The sequence below is a fragment of the Lytechinus variegatus genome, chromosome 2, assembly GCF_018143015.1.
Source record: "Lytechinus variegatus isolate NC3 chromosome 2, Lvar_3.0, whole genome shotgun sequence".
Lineage (NCBI taxonomy): Eukaryota > Metazoa > Echinodermata > Echinoidea > Temnopleuroida > Toxopneustidae > Lytechinus > Lytechinus variegatus.
The window spans coordinates 14443849-14464661 of record NC_054741.1 but is presented as its reverse complement, the minus strand read 5'-3'; the positions used below and the strand labels follow the sequence as shown (position 1 = coordinate 14464661).

General features: G+C 35.0%; 1 protein-coding gene across 1 annotated transcript in view; it reads left to right on the top strand.

The window, feature by feature from the left end:
* LOC121407398 (formin-like protein 6) overlaps positions 1-19523 on the top strand; it is an 84460-nt gene extending 64937 nt beyond the window's left edge. The window contains exons 12-23 of the mRNA XM_041598452.1: positions 6826-6953; positions 7550-7655; positions 8276-8444; positions 10750-10927; positions 12000-12152; positions 13436-13565; positions 13977-14009; positions 14654-14754; positions 15237-15320; positions 16124-16245; positions 17223-17439; positions 18009-19523. Of these exons, the coding sequence (XP_041454386.1) occupies positions 6826-6953; positions 7550-7655; positions 8276-8444; positions 10750-10927; positions 12000-12152; positions 13436-13565; positions 13977-14009; positions 14654-14754; positions 15237-15320; positions 16124-16245; positions 17223-17439; positions 18009-18407 (1820 nt within the window). The 3' untranslated portion in view covers positions 18408-19523. The remainder of the gene's footprint in view (positions 1-6825; positions 6954-7549; positions 7656-8275; positions 8445-10749; positions 10928-11999; positions 12153-13435; positions 13566-13976; positions 14010-14653; positions 14755-15236; positions 15321-16123; positions 16246-17222; positions 17440-18008) is intronic.
* The last annotated feature ends 1290 nt before the right edge of the window (positions 19524-20813 follow it).

The following is a 20813-nucleotide window of genomic DNA, read 5'->3' as shown; positions in this document are numbered from 1 at the left end:
TTTGGCCATCAAAAATACGATTTTCCGACTTTCTGTTAGTCCTGTTTTTGTCCCGTATATATGTGTGCTGTGTACTATTGCCTGTGCGCTGCTAGCACGCACCCAGCTAGTCGTTCGCACATGTGCAATTGCGCCCGCCGTGAGTGAACAGTGAAGCCATATCATACATGTAATTTAAATATCTGAAAAGCCAAAATCAAGTAACTTTCAATTTACGATAAGCACAGTTTCAAATTGCCAAGTGCGTCTTTTTTTCAGTACCATAAAAAGTGAGCTACGTCCGTCTTTTTTTTTTACCTGTAATGTACGCGCGTGCTTCCAGTAACGGTAACAGTTTTTCATTTCAAAACGGAGCCTTATTAATCCAAAATCAATAGTTGTGAATTATAGCTTTTTAATTTCTTTCTTGGTGAGGGGTAAATATCAGACAATAAATCATCAAACAAGGCTCCATCTAAAAAAAATAGGACGCCGTGCACTTGAGTGTGGTACTTGTATGCTGTTAGCTAGCCAGTTTGAGCTCATGTTCTCTGCCAGAGCTCTGGGTGAGAATTCTATCAGTAATGGCCTAAGTGATGGTGATTTTCTGTTTCAGATAGAGTTTAGATTTCATGTTAATTTTTGAAAACTGTCAAAAAACTTCATGATTTCTTCATTGTGATGAATATTTAAGTTATTAATGAATACATTTTCACAGAATTTAGACTCTCCCAGAATGAAAGGCATTTTCTGTGAAGATCTGCGTTTTCAAATAACTTGTGAAAAACTTAAGGTACATGAACCTACAATACATGTACATTTAAAAATTTACATGTAGCCTGTGGCTATGTGCTGGAATTTGAATAGACTGAGTTAGATATTGATTTAATTTCTTTATTTCTTTAACATAATTCATATGCAATCCAAGTGCACCCCACAGTCACAATCATACACAAACACTCACCCACACCCGTGATTCTAACCATGAAAAAAACTTTGATTTTTTTTTCTAAATTTATTATTTGATCTGAATTCTATCTTTTTTTTATGTTTATTTTATTCATTTATTTAGATTTTTTGGGGGGTTCATTGTTTGTGGTTCATTAAAGATGAAAAGTAAATAAGCCCATGTAAAGGGGATGTGGAGTGAGGGTGTCAAAACACACTTAAACATTTAAATCTGATTTCTTAGTTGTTTGAATAAGCCTGCAGCTGCTTAATTCAAGGCTTGCACTGGGCATGTTGAGTTTTTGTGAAAATTTGATTTTTCACAAAAAATATGATTTTTGAGGATATTCAGTCTGATTTTTTGTGTCAAGAGGTTGGCATCTCTGTAGTAGTAGAAGCAGCAGCAGCAGTAGTAGTAGTTATTAAAAGATGATATGTTTGAACAGTGCTAACCTGGAACTGGGTTATTTTATCAGTACATAAAGATCAAGGTAAAACAATCTATAATAAGCACACAGCAAATAACAATAGGCAACAGTACATTAGCAATGTAACAAGTATAATGCAATTAATGAGATTTTGTAATTATATTGCTAATTACAAAATGTTAGGAACAGATGCACTCAAAATAAATTCAACCCCCCAAAAGTAATAAATGGAATATTTTCTGTGGATTCTTCTCCCGAAACATATTAACTAGTGGCAAATTATCAGAGGTCTCCTTTAATTTTATGCCCAAACTGTATGCCGGTAGAAAGGGGGGGAGGGGCTGCAGAAAAGCAAAACAACTCATTGATTTTGGCAAAATTGTCTCTTTTCAGTATTAAAATGTATTCCTACTGCCTATACCCAAGAGGTACCCCTATTTCCAGAAGAACTTTACTAAATCGGTCAATTCAATAATGGGTATAGACTTGCTTGGGACAATCATATGACGTCATGACTGACTTCTATTTTTGTATCTGTTGGAATATTGTCAAAATATTGTTACCTCATCATATTCTATATTCCATCAGTAGTTACAATGTTTAGTTATTTCATTTACATGTTCATAATAGCCAAAAGAAGATTATTGGGGTGATTGGGTAATGAATGTTATTTTTATTCTCTCGCTCACAGCCCCCCCCCCCTCTTTCTTTCTTTCCCTGTTTCACTTTCTTCCTTTGTCCCCTACCTTTCTCAGTATCTGTCTATATTTCTACATGTATCTCTCTATCTCAGTTGGACTTTGCATTTCTCTTTTTTTCTATCTTTAAATTTTGTATTTCATATCTTTAATTTCCCCCTCCTCTCCCTTCAATTGTATCCTCCTTTCTCCCCTCCTCTTTATCACTTTCTCTTTTTATTCTTAAAAACCATGAGTCTTCCCTATATTTTACTTTTCCTTCTCTAACATTTTACTATCCATAAGGCTGCTATGGTTATAAATATGAGTCATGTTCATAAGTATTGTGACGAAACCGCTCGGCGGCGGCGTGGGTTCGGTCCGCCGGCAGCTCGCTCTTGTCAGGATGCCTGCCGCCGGCGGGCGTGACGCCCCGTCGATTTCCAAACTCTTAGTCGTGGATCCGTTTGGCAGAGATATACTGCCGCAGTTGACACTTGCACACGCCTCGATCCTGTCAGTACCACCACCAGGCAACCTCCAGACGGCTACACTCTTTGTTGTCAGCTCCAACAGCTCACCCGACCATATGCATCTGATTCCTGTAGTTAAGCTCCTACGACCATATGCATCTGATTCCTGTAGTTGAGCTCTCTCGACCATAGGTATGGGTTTCTCTGTAGTTATACTCCTACGACCATACCCATGGACTCTGTTAATTTCATCCGTCGTCTGCTTACGACCAGCTACTACGTCTGTTCAGTACAGCAACCACGTCTGCTCCGTACTGCTAGAACGTCTGAATTTCCGTACTGCAACCACGTCTGTTCAGTACACGACCACGTCTGATACCGTACTGCAACAACGTCTGTTCAGTACTGCAACCACGTCTGTTCAGTACCACGACCACGTCTGAGTCCGTACTGCAACCACTGACATCTGTTCAGTACTGCAACCACGTCTGTTCAGTACCACGACCACGTCTGAGTCCGTACTGCAACCAAGCACGTCTGATTCCGTACTGCAACCACGTCTGTTCAGTACCGCAACCTCGTCTGTTACCGTACTGCAACCAGTGACCTCTGTTCAGTACCGGAAACGACGTCTGGTTCTTCGACCATATGTATGGGTCCTTCTGCATTCAGGCTCCCACGACCACACCCATTGGCTCTGCTCTACTTGTAGTTTCCCCGTTGTCTGCTCCGGACCTCCGACCGTCTGCTTCCAGACCAGCAACCATCCGCTTCAGACCAACCCGTCTGCTCCGGACCACCAGCCGTCTGCTCCAGACCAACCAGACTACCAAAAGAGCAAGCCCTGGTATAGTCTCTTGCTGGCGTGCAAAAGACCCAACATACAAGGAAATCTAACCACAGTCGTCGCCTAGGATTCCCCGTGGAAAGACATGCGAACGATCATATAAATCATTTCGATCGCATCCACCAACTTTATTTATTGGATAGCGAATCCAAATCGATCTGCATACTTTACGTGCAATGCACCCCGTGGGCGCCGTATTTCAACAGATCATCGGCAAAGCCTCACGAGTACACCAACTTACTGTACTTATGCATTAATTATACAATATCTGTTATAGTTAACCTCTGTTACAATCTTAAAACAGCTATAACTTTGGTCTCCAAAACCGGATATGCATGAATGACATATCAAATTAAAGCTTTCATTTAGATCAAGCTAGTGATAACCATAATAATCAGTTAAGCATCTCCAGAAAATTGTTATTCCACAAAAACGGTTCAAAACATGCATAACTTTCAATGTCTTATCTACGTCATTATTACCGTAGAAACATGCATGTAATATCGCCAGCTACGACAAAATCATTATAAATCAACCAAAAATAATTTCCTAACATGAAATAAACCCATTTCGTGACAGTATGAAAGACTAAAAGTTTCTTCACACTACAAAATGTTGAAATAAGGAGTACCAGATAAGGGCAGCACCAGGAGTTTTTTTAAGTGGGGAGGGGAACCTTTCTTTTTTATTCTCTTTTATCTCTTTTCTATTTTTCTCTGTTTATTGTTTCACTGTTTAAAAATCATAAACTCTATTTCATCAGTTCTGACATTGTATGATACTTTGCTGTGTAGGTATACAGCACACCAAAACTGCTATATATATGGCAGTGACTATGCATGTAAGCACAAAGTTTATCCATTGGACTATCTAAACACTAACCTTCAAAATAATAACCCATAGGATATGAATAATTTCAGGCCTTTTGGTTTTCACCACTAAAGCTGCACCTTGCTAGCTCATTATAAACTCTGATGACAGATAGCATTTCCTTATCTGTTTTTTGTTTTGTTGTATTTAATTCATCAAATACATGTAAGTAAACAACTTCTACAGTCTGCCAAGTGAGAACTCTTGTGCATGTTGCATGCGAATCTTGAATATTTTGTTTCATTTCTAGATTGTTAAAGGGAATTCTGACCTTGGTCAATAAAATGTGTGTGAGGGAGGAGAAACGAAGAAGAAAAAAAATATAAAAAACGGTGTAAGTTTGAAAGAAATCGGACACAGGATCAGAAAGTTATGGCTGCTTTGAAAAAGAGATCAATAAGAAAATGGTTGAGACAACTTTCCTCAATACTGACTGTGTACTTATAGTTACTAGGGATTAGTGGTTTTGTCACGAGTACCTATCCCCCTCGGGCAATAATTAAAATAGAGCACAGCATATCATTTTATGTCCCCATGAAAGAAAATGTTTAAAGTATAGCATTTGAAAAGGTTACATTTGAGTCATTATGTGTATTGGAGCAAATGGAAGAGTACTCCCTGTCTTACATTAGTATGATATCACCAATATTGCCAATTTGAAGTGTACATAGGTATGATGATTTACAACTTCTGCTTATTTTGAAAATGCATATAATGTTCTTTTCTTTTTTGTCCAGTATTTTTCAAACTTTCACCCTTGTACTTGTCTGGTTTATCTTTTTCCTCTAATAACAACTTTTCATTTGTTTAAGTGCCAAAGCACACACAGTATCTAACACACAATTTTATTGGTCTTATGGAAGTGTATATTCTTTGAGCATGATTCAACCAGTGTGATGATGTGTTATAATGATACGTGCATTTGGTAATTCAAGTGTGATTTTTAGTCACTCTTTTTCTTCAACTTTTTTTTACCCCCCCCCCCTCCCATTTACCTTGGAATGTAATGTATATCAAGGAAGTATATCATGACAATTTAGTCAGTGACTTTCACTGAATAATTGAGCCAATAATATCCAAGAATTTGCAGTAGATTATAACAGTAGTGAGTAAAAATCACTATTTTTTCATTAAATTCTCCCCGTCACATGATTACATAATTTGATGGTCTATGGGTAAAACTATCTCATCAGCATAAAAGTGCAAATTTTTGTACTTTTTCAAAGAAAGTGATAGGTTTGTTGAAAGTACCTTTGAAAAATGGGAAATCTACTTTTGATCCTGGAGCTATGTCTTATCTGATATCTTTGTATTTGATGTTTGCTTGTTACTTGCATGGATTTCTTTGCATTGTTGTGGAAATGAATATAAATCATTTTTTTAATTCAGTTGGATACATTGTAAATAACAGATCTTTGCAAAAGCATGATTTTTTTTAAATATCTAATGAAGATATGAATGTATAGTCGACTTTTGTTGAAGAATCGTAAGTTCTTCAGAATAGGTGAGGCGTGGCATGAAAGTTAACTTGTCTTTATGGAAATATGTTTGAGATTGTGTTGCTTGGCTGATATTATACTTTAACTGTTTAATGCTTTCCTCAACTATTGTACTGTACTCTACACTTGTATCATAATTATATGAAGCTGACATGAATTTTATTAGATTTTATATTACCAAAAATATATTTCATTGGTTTGTCAGGAAATATCAATGTTTATGCATTTAATCTGGTCAAAGGAGCTACAATTAACATATTATTGAAGTTGAAAAAAAAAAAATAATAGTAATAATAACAAAAATGATATTAATAATCATAATAATGAAAATAATATTAATAATACTTAATATTTGTAGTGCGCCTTATACAGGTGTTTTAAAGTGCAAAAGTCATCAGTGATACAAATTGCTTGTCTCTATGCATGGTTGTCATAAATATTGCACAGTGCTTGGAGTTTCCTTTGCTCTTTGACGAGAGCCCCATTGCATAAATGTTACTATTATAGTAACTTTGCTTTCCAATGGTAACTATGGTAACAGTGCTCATCAGCCAATAAAAATCAAGGATTCCATTAAGGTTACCATTGTATGAGAAAGTTGCTATAATGGATGAAAAGTTACCATAATGGATGAAAAGATACCATGATAATACTATTTATGCAACGGAGCCCAGGCGAAGGTTTCATGAAGTTTTTTGTAATATTAGAAACAACTTCAAAGAGCTTTAAGCACGATTGGAACGTGTTTTAGATGCCAACCTAGCTCATTTGGCACATGAAATGGTCATCAGTCCTTGTGCAATGTCATGCGTATTTTAAAATCAGCTTAATGAAATGCCTGCCTGAGCCTATATGGCTAAGTGAATGATCACATGGCTGATATTGTGATTGATTATAATGAATATATTATAACATGCTGTTGATCATATTTATCAACATTCAAATGAATTGCAAAGCTTTGGGTCACATGGCCTTATACCTATCTTTTTTGTAGTTTCAAAGGATAGATCAATGTTTTCATTTTGATTATACACTATATGAAGGTCCAATCGATGCTATTTCATCCATATATGTTTTCTCTCCCATTTTCCATTCCCTTATCAGCTCCCAGTATACCAGCCCCACCCGCCCCTCCCCCGCCCCCTGTAGCTCTTGTACCAATCAGAACATTCAAGGTCAAATCCAAGGTCAAGATGAGACCGTTCCATTGGAATAAGATCAATAATATGATGGTAAGTAAAAGGAAACATCTAGTACCTTGGCATCAGCACAGAGGATTATCATTTTTTAGGGGGACAGCTACTGTTGCACCCCCCAACCAAAAATTATCCACTGCACTGATAGGCCTACCCATAATGTAGTATATTAAATGTTTATATACTTTTGTTTACTGTAATTGATCATAGCTTGAAAGCTGAATTTCAAATTTTTTACAATAGAAACAAAATGAGTGTAAAATTTAATATTTAAGGAAATTAAATCACTCAATTGTTGTGTTTTTGGGGTGGTGGGGGGTCAAATTCTGTACACCCACACACCCTCTCACATACACATAAAAATGTTCCTGAGAAATCGTATGGACATTGGAACTAAAGTTTTGATAAAGTACAAAAAAAAATTTCATGTCAGCCAATCTTGGTAACCTCCCATTCAATCATGGAGAACACTATTTATTTTGTTCATCAATGCACCATGACCATCGTAATCAATTAACACTGGCCAATTTAAAAGGATCCTCCATTAGACTTCACCCCAGCCACCAGTAATCAAAGAAACCCTAACACCACTAGTGCTGATCTTGATTTACATGTATTTGTATTGTATATAGGTAAGTGGTTCAATATGGAAGACTGCGAGGGATCTTACAGAGTTAATTGATACAGACGTCCTTGAAGATATGTATTCGGATAAAAAGAAAGAGACTACTGAGCCAGGTATGGAACATTTTCTAATTCATCATCCTGAAACTTGATCCTTTCAGTCCTTTCCTTTTTATTATTATTTTTTTTTAATTTGATAATAATAATACATAGCATTTATGAGGCACTGATTATAGTTGCCTATTCAGTGGCACACTGTGTATTACCCCTGATTTAGCTCCAGCTGCTAAAGGTGATTAGTGCAGTCAAGGAATTAATCCTGCCGGGTACCCATTCGCCTCACCTGGGTTGAGTGCAGCACAATTTTTTTGCTGAAGGAAAACACACCATGGCATGGATTTTGAACCTACATCTGTCTGTTTGAAAAAACTGAACTCAAAATTGAGAGTTATTCAGCCTTCATGGGAAACCTCAAAGAAGTGTATAATGTTCTGGTTCATCCTTATTGTTTGATCCAATCTAATCCATCCATCTCTATATCTATCATCCTCTTTCAGCCTCATCTTCCCTGTTACTGTCCTTCATTTTCTGTCCTGTTCATTTCCTCTATTTTACTTATTCCCAGTAATCTTTTTTATTTTACCATACACCGAAGCAAGATAAGCGTCTCCACATCAGTTATTAATTCTATTTCACTCATTCTCCTCTTCACATTGATGTTTCATTGAAAGCAGAAACGAGCAAGAGGAAACTGAAGAGCTTCTTGGATCCCAAAGTTGCTCAGAATCTGGGTATCTTCCTGGCTGGCTTCAAGATGGATGCCGAGGAGCTGAAATACAGGTTGACCATCCTCAGTGAGCAAGATGGAGGCCTAGATCCAGAGCATATCAACGTCATCAGGAGGTAATTCATTTGTTGTATTCTATTGTCCTTCTGATAGGATGTAAAATGTGAGTCCATATTAAGATGAGCATTGCATGCATTATCTCATTCATTCATTCTTTGATGAAATAAGCTGGAATAGTGGGGATACATGTAGGGATACAAATAATTTGTGACATGATTTACCAACTCTCATGTAAGATCGTGAAGCCTGAGGGTTTGGGAATGAGTTCCGACATGTGTTCTCTAATGAAAAACATGGTGTGCACACAGTATAAGCACATAGTCAGTAATGAGAATGCTCCAATTCAAAACAGTGACTGTGTGAACACAGTTTGACACACTCAGCTCTTCCCATTATAGGATTGATTCTTTGATGTTATATTGATAATCATTATAGTGACATCTTTTCCATCTCCTGTTTCATCGAAGGAGTACTGTCTTTAAGGACTGCAATTTTGGTTTCCCTTGAATATTTCCCCATTGAGACATGTATTAAAAAGACATTTTCCATAAAGACAACCTGATCATAAAGACAGCTTGACTTGTGTCCCTTTTGTGGTCTTCATAGACAGGTCTGAGTGAATAGTGCTATCTGTCCTTACACGTAACTTTGACCAGACATAGATCTATTGCAAGATTGTGCATGGCTTCTGTCTGATGACCATATCAATTACTGTTTGGTCATGTATGAAGCAGATCAAGGAAAGAGCAAGAAAGTAAATGCCATAGTTCATTAACAGGTATTCACAAGGGGAGTGTCTCATGAAGTGATTTCGACAATGATTTTCACTGGTAGCTGTTACAAGCTACCGATTTGCTTAGATCTGATTGGCTAGCTGGGAGTGCCTTTGTCCATTTGAGGTCACTGACAAGACACTCATGAAAAGCTCCCGTTGGTTTCTGTGGTTTGGCAAGGTGGCCGGATGTAAAGGATCAGACAGGTCATTAATTAGCTGTCGTTAGCAGGTTTTTATTCCTGCTAACTGTCTATAATTGATGGGGACAGTCCCTATACAGGAGTGGGGATAAGATCAGGAACAATTTTCACACATGAAAATCCCTTTTGCATTTCAGTATGAACACTGTCCATATTGAAACCGGCTACCTACTGAAGTCGGTAATTTTTATCCAGTTCATAGGCTTTGTATAGGGATCACCCACCCTTTGCATCTCATAGTTTTGTTTTTGTATGTGTGTGTGTGTGTGTATCATGGATCTTTGATTATGATGATGCACAGCATTTGTATAGTGCCATGTATCGGTCAAAGACATTCAAAGGCGCATTTTTGGAGGAGCAGGCCAATCTGGGTCGCCTAGAAGGGCGCACATACAGAACTGTGACCCGCAGGTCTCTCCTCCCTCCAGCCATCTTTGCAAGAAACTTAGGATCAATAGTAACTCAATTTAGGGTCAAGAAGTCAATCATTAGTCAATTGATTTTAAATTTGCTCTTGACTTTGGTGTGCTTGCAACAAGCAGTAAAAATAAATTTAATCTATTTACAATTGATTTATCCATCGTTCAGTTGTATCCTTAATTTGCAATTGATTTTAAATATTTTCTTGCAACACCCCCTATAGTGTTTTCTGAGACTAACTATCGTAAAACCTTGCTCCTTGATTGTGAGTCCTATTTTAGCTTAATCATTAATTATAGGGAATAATTTAGCTAGATGGCGGATCATGATTTGTCATGTAATTCATTGAAATGCTAACAAAATATCTTTCGTATAGCAGGTTTTTACATAGGACTGTACAAAACTCTTTTGAAATATTTTCCAAATAGAATAAATTGAATAGCAGTAAATTCACCGGCATTCACTGCTATACAGTTTTCCTACTCTCAGTCGGCCAAATGACGGTTTGTGAGTAGAAGCTTATATTTTTGGCATCTCAATAAACTTCATGATTTAGATTTAAAAGGCACCAGTTAAAGTTGAAAAGAATGGAAAGGGAATTCAAGAAGTATTAGATAAACAAGATAACGAGAATATCCATAACAAATAGATTTTTGGGATATGTATGCCACACAAAAATTAAGTTGGAAAAAGAAAAATATGATAGGCCAAGTGTTGGTAGATGGTCCCTAGATGCAAAGCCTATGAACTTTATAAAAATACAGAATTCTGTACGCATCATGTTTTAATATGGACAATTTTCACACTGACAAGGAAATGGATTACCAATAATTTCCCTTCATTTATATGGATTCTTGATTAACCAAGCAAAGCTATACATCAACTCCTTATTTATATGGAATCTTGGTCAACCAAGCAAAGCTATTCATCAACTCCTATTCCTAACCCTATTCATCCTGCATCCAGGTATCACCCTACAGCAGAGGACGTGGAGACATACAGCCAGTACAGGGAGAAATCTCAAGAGTTGGAACCAACCGACCAGTTCATGTTACAACTCTGTGAGATACCACATCTCAAGACAAGGCTAGACATCCTTCTCATTGTCAACGAGTTCCCCGTCCAATACGAGCACCTTGCACCAGTAAGTCTTTCTTTAAAATTTGATATTCTCTTCATCGTCAACGAGTTCGCCATCCAATACGAACACCTTGCATCCATTGGTCTATTCTGCACTTCATGTTCCTTGTTAACAGATTGTTTTCAAAGGTTCTACAAGGGGGTGTTACAAGAATCATAAATTGCAAATTGTTTGTTGCAATTTTACAATTGATAGATCAATTTTAGATGTAGAAAATCAGTTTATACAAGAGTCAAATTAGCATTTCAAGTGCAGGTTTGCAATTGATTTCATGAAACAAGTTTCTTTCAATGCCTTCATAGTTGAACTATGATTGTAACCAATGATTGTACATGGATAGCTAGTAGTGTAAATGAGTAGCTAATTAATACAAAACAATGTCCCCCTCATTGCCAAAGAGTTCCCTGTCTAAATGTGAACACCTTGCACCCAAAGTCTCTTAAAGCCACTGCATACCTTATGACTGGTCCATGATCCTATTTTTGAACAAATCGCATTTTGCTCATTTCTGAAACGTGAATGAAAAGTATCTTTATTTGAGGCTCAAATTAACTCAAAGAATACTAATATAACAAGTTTGAAATATTGCTAACCTTTATTTTGAAGCAAAGGCCAAATCAGTTTCGAATCGTAGCCAATTGTACAATTGCTATGATGTCACTTTGACTAAATATCAAATTCGCTTTTATACTAATAAGGATGATAGCATAGTCAGAGATTTTAACATAGGTAATCGTACAATGATTTAAAACATTACACAACAAGATGTTTGTCTCAATACTACTACGTTTTATTCCAAAATTCAGTCACAGACCAATTATAAGGTGAGTCGTTTTTTATCCCTTTTTATCAAATCCATTCAGAGTAGTTTCAAATTTTACTTACTATTTCTACTTTCAGTTTCAACCTTTTTCCTTTACTATATCATATTACAAATTTATCATTTTTTTTAGTTCTTCCTATTTAATAATAGATATTTACTTATATCCCATTTATATAGATTATGATGATGGATAGAATTTCATTCTGAATAGTGTGCTTACCAGTATATGATATTCATATCTTTTCTTCCCAGACAATTGAGCATGTCCTGGACAGTCTAGATGTGTTATGTCACAGTGTTAGGTTTGTTTCAGTACTGGAATATGTTCTTGCTGTTGGTAACTTCATCAACAGTGGCTGCAGCAAAGGAATCGCTATGGGTTTCAAATTGGCAACACTCCCAAAGGTAAGATTGTTTGACTTCATTTCATTTACAACCACAGTGGTATTATTACCCATCAAGCTTTATTTTATACAGCAAGTCCATTTGTCAAGAAATACACTTTGAGATTCAGTGTGTCCCAGAAAAAAATGAATAAGTGAGAATTATCAATGATTTATCATAACTTTCTCACAAATGTGATAATGCAAAATAATATGATAATGAAAATATGCAATATAATAAACTAAAATATAAGATTGATTATCTAAAAAAAAACACAAATGCTTGAAAAAAAAGTGGAATACATCTTTGAATTGTAAAATAGTCATTGAATTGTGGTTTACATGGAAAAAAACAAAAAGGTTAATGAAATCATGAAAAATATACCAAACTTAAAAATGAGAATGACATCAATTTTTCTGTTGTGATGGTGAGGTATGAATACTTGTATCATAATATTGCGGCTGTCTTGACCCTCTCCCCATTCCTGCATATGTCATTATTACATGAAATAGTTAGTCATGATTTTTTTTAACATACTGGAAAAGCTAGAGCATGGTCCTTTTTAGCAAGCCCTAATCTCATTTGAGGCCACTTCCATGACCGTTGTAGAGTGAGCGGAAGCCAGAGGAAGCGCTGATATAGAGAACATGACCCATGAGAGTAGAGAATCTGCTCCTTCTGACAGCCAGTAGGACTTAAAGCTAGCAGTTAACATTTAAATCAAAGACAAATTTATGTTTTATACTTCTTCATCAAAACAGTGATATTGTTCATGGAATTATTCACCTATTCTTTACCTGTTAATTTACATATTTTTCATCATTCTTGAAGTATACACTAGTTCTGCATCCCCTGTAATTTAAGACAAGTACAAGCGTCCATCTGCCTCTTGTTATACAGACAAGATGTTCTTTTATGATTCATTAAAACATCACATTCTTTTTTATAGCAAACCATATTTGTCATATGTCTAGCCTGTCAGAGGGACCTTTTGGATTAACTGGAAGCTTATTTTAAGACTTTTTAATGTCTTTCTTTCCTTCATTCTAATTCGTAGCATCAGAATTCAAAGGGGCAGACTTTTAAATTGTATCAAACAAAATTTAGTGAATGATATCAATGTGAATAATAGTTTTGTGCAGTGGCTTAGCAATGTTATAAGTGATCATGGAATATACCAACTGAGCAGTTGGATATTAAATTCTTTTTGTATATTTTTTTGATATTCTCTTGTGTCTATTTTCATTACAAAACTTCCACTTTTACAGTAACACGTTGACATTGCTTTCTATTATGTTTTACAGCTAGCGGAATGCAGAGCGAGAGATAAGAACTTCACTCTCCTGAAGTACCTGGTGCAACAGATCCACAAGCATGAACCAGACTTACTTGGTTTCATCGAAGAGCTTCAACCTATCATGCATGCAAGTGATGGTAAGATATGAGACCGGGAGGGTGTTTCATAAAAATGTTTGCACATTAAGAATGATTTTACTCGTGGCTTGTAGTAAACGATATATCCCGACGTAGTTGACCGAAGAAAATCATACCATTGTGCGTAAATATAATAATTATTATATGATGGTGATGATGATGATGTTTGTTTGTTTTTAACAGAAATGTGGCACAATATATGCAGTGGATCATCATGATGATATTGTTAATAATAATAATCTAAACAATGATTAGAAAACTTTGCTACTATATAAATATACTTTACTGTAGGGTGATGTTTTGGAGCTCCAAACTTGTTAAGATCTTTTTTTAAAGACCTAATTAAAACCTTTTGAAAAGTGTAAGACAATCAAATTTATAATCTTCCAATTCTTTCTTTTCTTATTACAGCATCAATAAAAGCACTGCAAGCCGAGGTTGAAGGTGAGCTGTAATGATTATTTTGCCCCTGAAAATAGTTCCCTCCATCAATAAAGTAAATGATGAGCTTGTTTTTCACATGCCTATCAATTATTTTAGAGAAGAGAAATGTAAGATAAAAAGAGGTTTAATTTCAATCAAGGATAAAAGGATGCATTTTATTCTTAGACTTTTATTGTATCATTTTTGATGGAGACAATATAATCACTTTTATTACAGTCTTTGCTGTTGTTTGCTTCTATCTACCTACATGCATAGAAGCTTGTATTGTGTTACAGAACAAATACAAATATTAATCCTTTGCTAATGTGACCGAGTGTCCAACTTTTAATGTTGTCTTATTTATGGTGGCAGCGGTGGGATGTAATTTGAATGAAGCAATATTTAGATTTATAATTTGTAATTTTTCCTGTCTTTTAAAGAATGAAAATGATTCTTAAAAGGGATTGAGAAACTTTGTTACATTTTGAAAGAATATAAACTGTAGAGTCCTTCATGATATCAGTCCATGCCATGATGTTTTGAGAGGAAACCCTGAAAGTGCTTCATAAACATCATTACATAATTTACAAGAAGTAAACAGAAAGCGATTAATTTTATTTCATAGTGCTCTCTAACCTATCAATCTTATTTTTCTTTTCTTTCAGTAATGAAGAAGGATCTATGTAAATTAAAGAAGAATGCATCTGTTTTGATGAAGGTTGAAAATCCACCAGAAAGGGATATTGCATTCTGTGATGATATTGAGGTCAGTAAAATATGAAATATATATATATAATAGTATATTCATATACACAGTCATACATTTTACTATGCCTTTGATAAATTATATATATATATATCATTGGCTTGATCTTCATTATGATGACAAATATTGAATGTAACTTAATTCAACATTCCTTAAATCTCCTCACTAGGGATTTTATTCATTACATTAAAAAAAATGTATTGAACACTTTACATAGTTTCTGCAGGACATAATTGCTGGAGGGAAAAAAAACAAATTGACTTCTACCAGTATAAGATTTGACTACATGTAGATATAGCATTCATTAAAAAATGTTATCCATACATGTCAACATCAGGTGACTTATGCAGTGTTTGAATGAAATATAATCTCAAAAATTTGGAATAGAGCTTTGTCTTTACTTCATTGTCAGTGATGCATGTATATTGAATATTAATGTTGTATGATCATGTTGTTTACTGAATATATATCATTTTGTGCAGATGTTTGTGGAATCTTATGAGGGCAAGCTAAATGATCTTCAGGATAAGTCAGATGATATGAAAAATCTTTTTGAACAAATGCTGGTAAGTTCTTATTTTTCATTTGGTTTTTCATGTAGTCACTTAAATTGTATTGGGAGCAAATGTGCTAATGTACTTTATTTGAATAAAGTTACACTGTAAAGTGCGTTATAAATAGTGAGTATTATTATTATTATGATATACAATGCTTGCTGAATGCTAAACAATATTTTCTGTAAAGGGAAATTTCACCCTGTCGATACATTTGTTTTGATAAAAGCAGAGAAAATAGAGAAAACTATTGGTGAAAGTTTGATGAAAATCCCATCAAAAGAATAAGATGTTTATGAATTATTAGTTTTTAATTTGTGACATCATATGCAGGTAGCTCCCATTATATATCCTGAAATATAAATTCCATGAGTTCAATTTTTAATGAAACATGATTAATATACTATTTTCTTTTGGAAGGAGGTATGAAGTAATCTGTCTGATGATACATCCACCCCACATATAAAAGTAAATTTCAATATTTTATAATATTACATTTTTAAAATTTATATGACACTATATGTGGAGGAGCTGCTCATCTGTGACGTCACAAAATCAAAAGTAAATTCTTAACTCTTCTTAGACATATTTTCATCGAGTTCCACCAATGTCAATCACTAACATTTCAGGGTGAAATTCCCCCTTAAAATCAGTGGTGTCGGATTCAAACAAATGCCGTAAATGAGTGCAAAAATTAATTAAGGAAAGATCCTTGATAAAAAAATACATTATATAATCACTAAAGGAACTGTACTATTCTATTTTTGTCTCTCTTTTTTTTCTCTATTTCTCTTTCTCTCTCTCTCTCTCTGTAGACGCGATTTGGTGAGAATGTTAATGTGGAATCCCAGGAAATCTTTGCATCTATTGCTGAGTTTGTGAAAGCTTTCAAGAGAGAAGTGGATCTTATCATGGTGACTGCTGGTAAACACAACAGGTATAGCAATTGATCATTACCAAACCTTTTCACCCCTGTAGGGCACACAGAAGTCATTCAGACTCCCATTCACTCACATACAGCTCATCAAATATCATTAAAATCAATCCTTTTCTATATTTGGTTTTAATTCACTAAGAGGAAGCACAATAGTCTTTAAAACAAAATTGTGTACATTAATTGGATACTTAGTTTGTCCAACTCAACAAAAAATTCAGACTTGAAACAAGACTAACAATAATTTCGGTAAGTTCATAGCAAGAAAAAATGGGAAAGCATTACTGACAACATCTGAAATAAAAGACAAAAAATACAATTCAGCTTCCTCAAAGGCCCAAGTATGAAAGAGTATGGACATTGAATTGATTTGATCATTTATATTTTAATATACAGACATTTTGTCTAATGTTGATAAATTGTTTTAATCAACAAAATGATGTGATCTTTCCTTACGCCTGTCCGAGCTGGATTGCTTTCAGAAAAATTACTCTTGTGTAAGCTTCATTTGGAAGCTTGATATACTTCAGTAGCGCCCCCTACTGACAAGTTGTACCTGGCAGCATTTTCATCTTGCAAATTGACATTTTTGATAGAAGAATGAAATGAATAGTAGGAGATTGCACAGGAAGCTATATTGGAGATAATTAGATTTAAGGGGAAATATTGACATTGCATTGGGAGATCACAAGCAAAACAAAGAGAAACAGAAAAAAAATGATTGGCTTGAGACTATTTTTTTTTATTTGTTGAATGGAATCATTCCAAATTACATTTTTTAAAAACCAAATAGAGATTTATTTAATTCATATGTATTTTTGGAGGGGGAGGAGTTGGGTAACTTGTAACTTATGAATTAATGTCAATATTCTGGGAAAAGATTATCATTTGCTCTATGATTATTTTTGCTAGACATTGTCAGTACAACCCATTTTATTGTCATAGCAAATGTCACATTTGATTTCTATTCTTACTAATAGGAGAAAATCAAAGAAGTATTCTGGAAATCCTCGAAAGAGCATGCCACGTGACTCAGCCATTGACAGTGTAACCAGTTTGGAGAGGAGCGACTCGGCTGAAAGCTGTCCTGACCAGTATGATGCAGATGGCATTGCGGGTGTTGCCAATTTGCGTAAAGCATTTAGTGCTGATTGCCGGTCTGCGGCAGGCCAGAACAAGCGACAGGGATTTATTCAGGTAATTTTTTTCACAAACTTCACAAATTCTTTTTTTAAGGCTTTTTTATACCCCTGCCTCAAAAACCCTTTTTGCATGGGCAAAATCACAATTTATATGCATATGTGAAAAGATTTTGGATATATGCATTGGGGATGGAATTTAAATCTTTTGATAAATTGATTTTCAGGTCTTGTATTACATTGTATATTTAATTGTTTTCCCTTCAGAGAGTTATATAATCTGCTTCTTTCAATTTCTTTTTTCATTCATTTTCAAAAGTATCTTGATATTATCTATGCAATGCCTTAATAACTCAGTTGAAAAGATGTGAAATGATGAGGATGATATGGATGATATGGATGATGATGATGATGATGATGATGGTGGTGGTGGTGGTGGTGGTGGTGATGATAGTGGTGGTGATGATGACAATATTTTTCACTTCATAATGTTATTAGAGTTTTTATAGTTTCAGTTTTAGTTTATGAATTTGTTAGACTTTTTTCAGCAAACTAGGTTATTCCTCAGCAATTAACTTAAATTAAATTTCTGCCATGCTATCCCATTGAATCCCATTGAACTTACAGGATAAGACAAAGGGTGTGTCAAGTCCCAGAACACGCAAACCACTACCAAAGAACCCTACCAAGGAGGGATACATGGAGAAATTAAGCACTGCCAAATCACCCCTATCATCACAATGGAACAGGCGATATTTTGAGCTCACAACACAGGGTCACCTCTACTACTCTAAGAGGAAAAACGAAAAGAACGTTGAATCCATCTACCTTCGGGGGTGCCCTGTTGCGCTGGAGGACGATCGGACAATCGTCATCCAGACTGATGAACGTTGCTACAAGCTGAAAGCAGCATCGCACGAGGAGGCACAGGAATGGCTCGAATGCCTGCTCGTTTACACTCTCAAGCAAGCCAACGTTCCACGCAGAGCCCACTCGCAGTTTCCAACAGGCGAATTTGGACTGTAACGTCACGATTTGTACATATTTTTCCAGAGATTTTATATATATATGATGAATATTTTGAAGATATGAATTTATATAATATATAGATGTGTCTATCAAATATAAGTATGCTTACATGTGCTGTTTGTGTATGTTATATAAATGGGGCTGATGTAATAGTAGACAATTATGGGTAATATGTACGATATTAAATATGCAATGGTACATCGTTATAGAAGTTTCTTTTTCTTTACCTTTTGGTACATTTATTGATTTAAGTGACATTATTTTTTACAGTATTCATTTTCATTGTAGTACAGGCCAATCATTGCAGCCTTTCATGTCCTATCTGGTTCTATTTATTAACAAAGGTTTTGCCAAAATAAAACAAATGAATAAAAATCTCAGGAAATGCACAAATAAAAGACAATTTTTCCTAATTCCCAATTCAAGTTATGTTTATAGAAATAAATTATCTAAGTTTGTGTGTTTCACTTTTTGAATTTTCAAACCTATCATAAACTAACTGAAATTATTGAAAGATTTTATCTCTTGCACAAAGGATACCCAACACCAAAAAGGATGGATTCACAGCTTGAATCTAATTTATTACTTATTTAAAACACTATTTTCCCATTCTAAACTTAATTTGTAATATACTATTTGACATGATGATGATTGCTGCAAAAATTATCAACAAAATGTCATCAAATCTCAGTCCTTAATTTACTCTACAATCTACACTGGTCAATAATAGAAAAAGTTTGTCTCTCAGAAAATAAATATGGATAAAAGTTCCTAAAATTAGTTTTCTTATTATTTCTATATTACACAGTCTGACCCCTCTTCGCAGCCAACTGTTAATAGAAAAAGCATGTTTAGTGGCCACCAAAGTTATTTCCCATTTGATAGGAATATGTAATATATATAATAGAACTTACTAAAAAGTAAGTTACTAAACCACACGTCTCCAGTCCAGTGGCAACTTTTCTGTTTCCCTTACATGGCCAAAATAAACCAGTTTGACTTTATACTAATGAGCCTCAATTTTATTCAACATTACAAGCAATCCATTCCTATGTTTCCTTTCCATATTCAATTGAACATCTCATGAAGAAGGAAAATTATGGCACTCACAAAGACAACTTTGACTTTGTTCCTTTTATCACTGAAGAGGTTTGTCTGATTGGTGTGTAGCCTTTAAAAAAAATGTATTCTCATTGTTCCTTGTACTTTACATACTGTTGACCACTTTATCATAGAAAATACAAATGCCTCAATCAATCATGTTTACAAATAGATATGCCGTTAGGTTCTTTAAAGATATTTGTAAAATAATTTTTAATAAACTTTTCCCCTCCTGTTACAATGTTTTTCTCTTGTTATGAATGAAGGTTAGCTTCTCTTTTCTGTGTTTCGAAAAAAAATGAATTAAAGTATCTCCATTACAAAAGATTGAAATCTGTATTAGGCAGCGATGTATTTGAGGTAACACTTTAAACTAGGACCATGGGGGGGGGGAGATAAAGTTAAAGTTCATGACTTTTTTACCGATCGTCCAATATTGTGAAAACTTCCATCCAATTCTCTGTTGTTTTCTTTTGTTCTTTGTGTTTAAAGATTTCTACATTTGGGTTAGATTCTTTTTGAATGGAATCAGATCTAGGGGCCTACAGAACTCTATTACACAGTACATTTCTTTCATATCTCCAATCAACTTCCCATGTGGATTGTGTTAAAGTTAGTTGTTTTAATTCATGCCCAAACATTTTTGTTATAGATGAAAAGCACTGAGAATAAAAGATTGTAAAAATATACCAGGAGCAGCGGCAGGGAGGGGGGGTGGGGGGGTTGGGCTTAAGCCCCCCATTTTTTTCCAAAACCGTGTACAAACACGTAAAAATGACCACATGATTGTGATTTTTTGCATGGTCAGCCCCCCCCCTTTGAAAACCGTTCCACGGCCCCTGTATACTAAGCTAATAATAATAAACATTGTTTATATAGTGCATTTCACAGTGATAACCTCACGTCTCTATGAGCTTAAAAAGAAGACCCCTGTCATCACGTCAGAAATGTTCTCCTAATGATATGTTATTGTTGCATTCTTTTCATATCAGTGATAACATCACGTCTCTGTAAGCCATAAAAAAAAATCCCCTGTCATCCTGTCAAAAATGGTCTCCCTATATTGTTGCATTCTTTTCATTTCAGGTAGGCCTATAGTGGTAGTTTCATATATCTGGGCCCCTTTGCATGAATATTTACCATGAAGGTAACTTTATCATCCAATGGTAACTTGCATGGAATCCTTGATGTTGATTGGCTGTTGATTAGTGTTAACACGATAGTTGCATTTTTCGACCAAAAGAGTCAGTTTTATGCAACGGAGTCCTGGGGGTGTTTCACAAAATTTATATTGAATAGAGT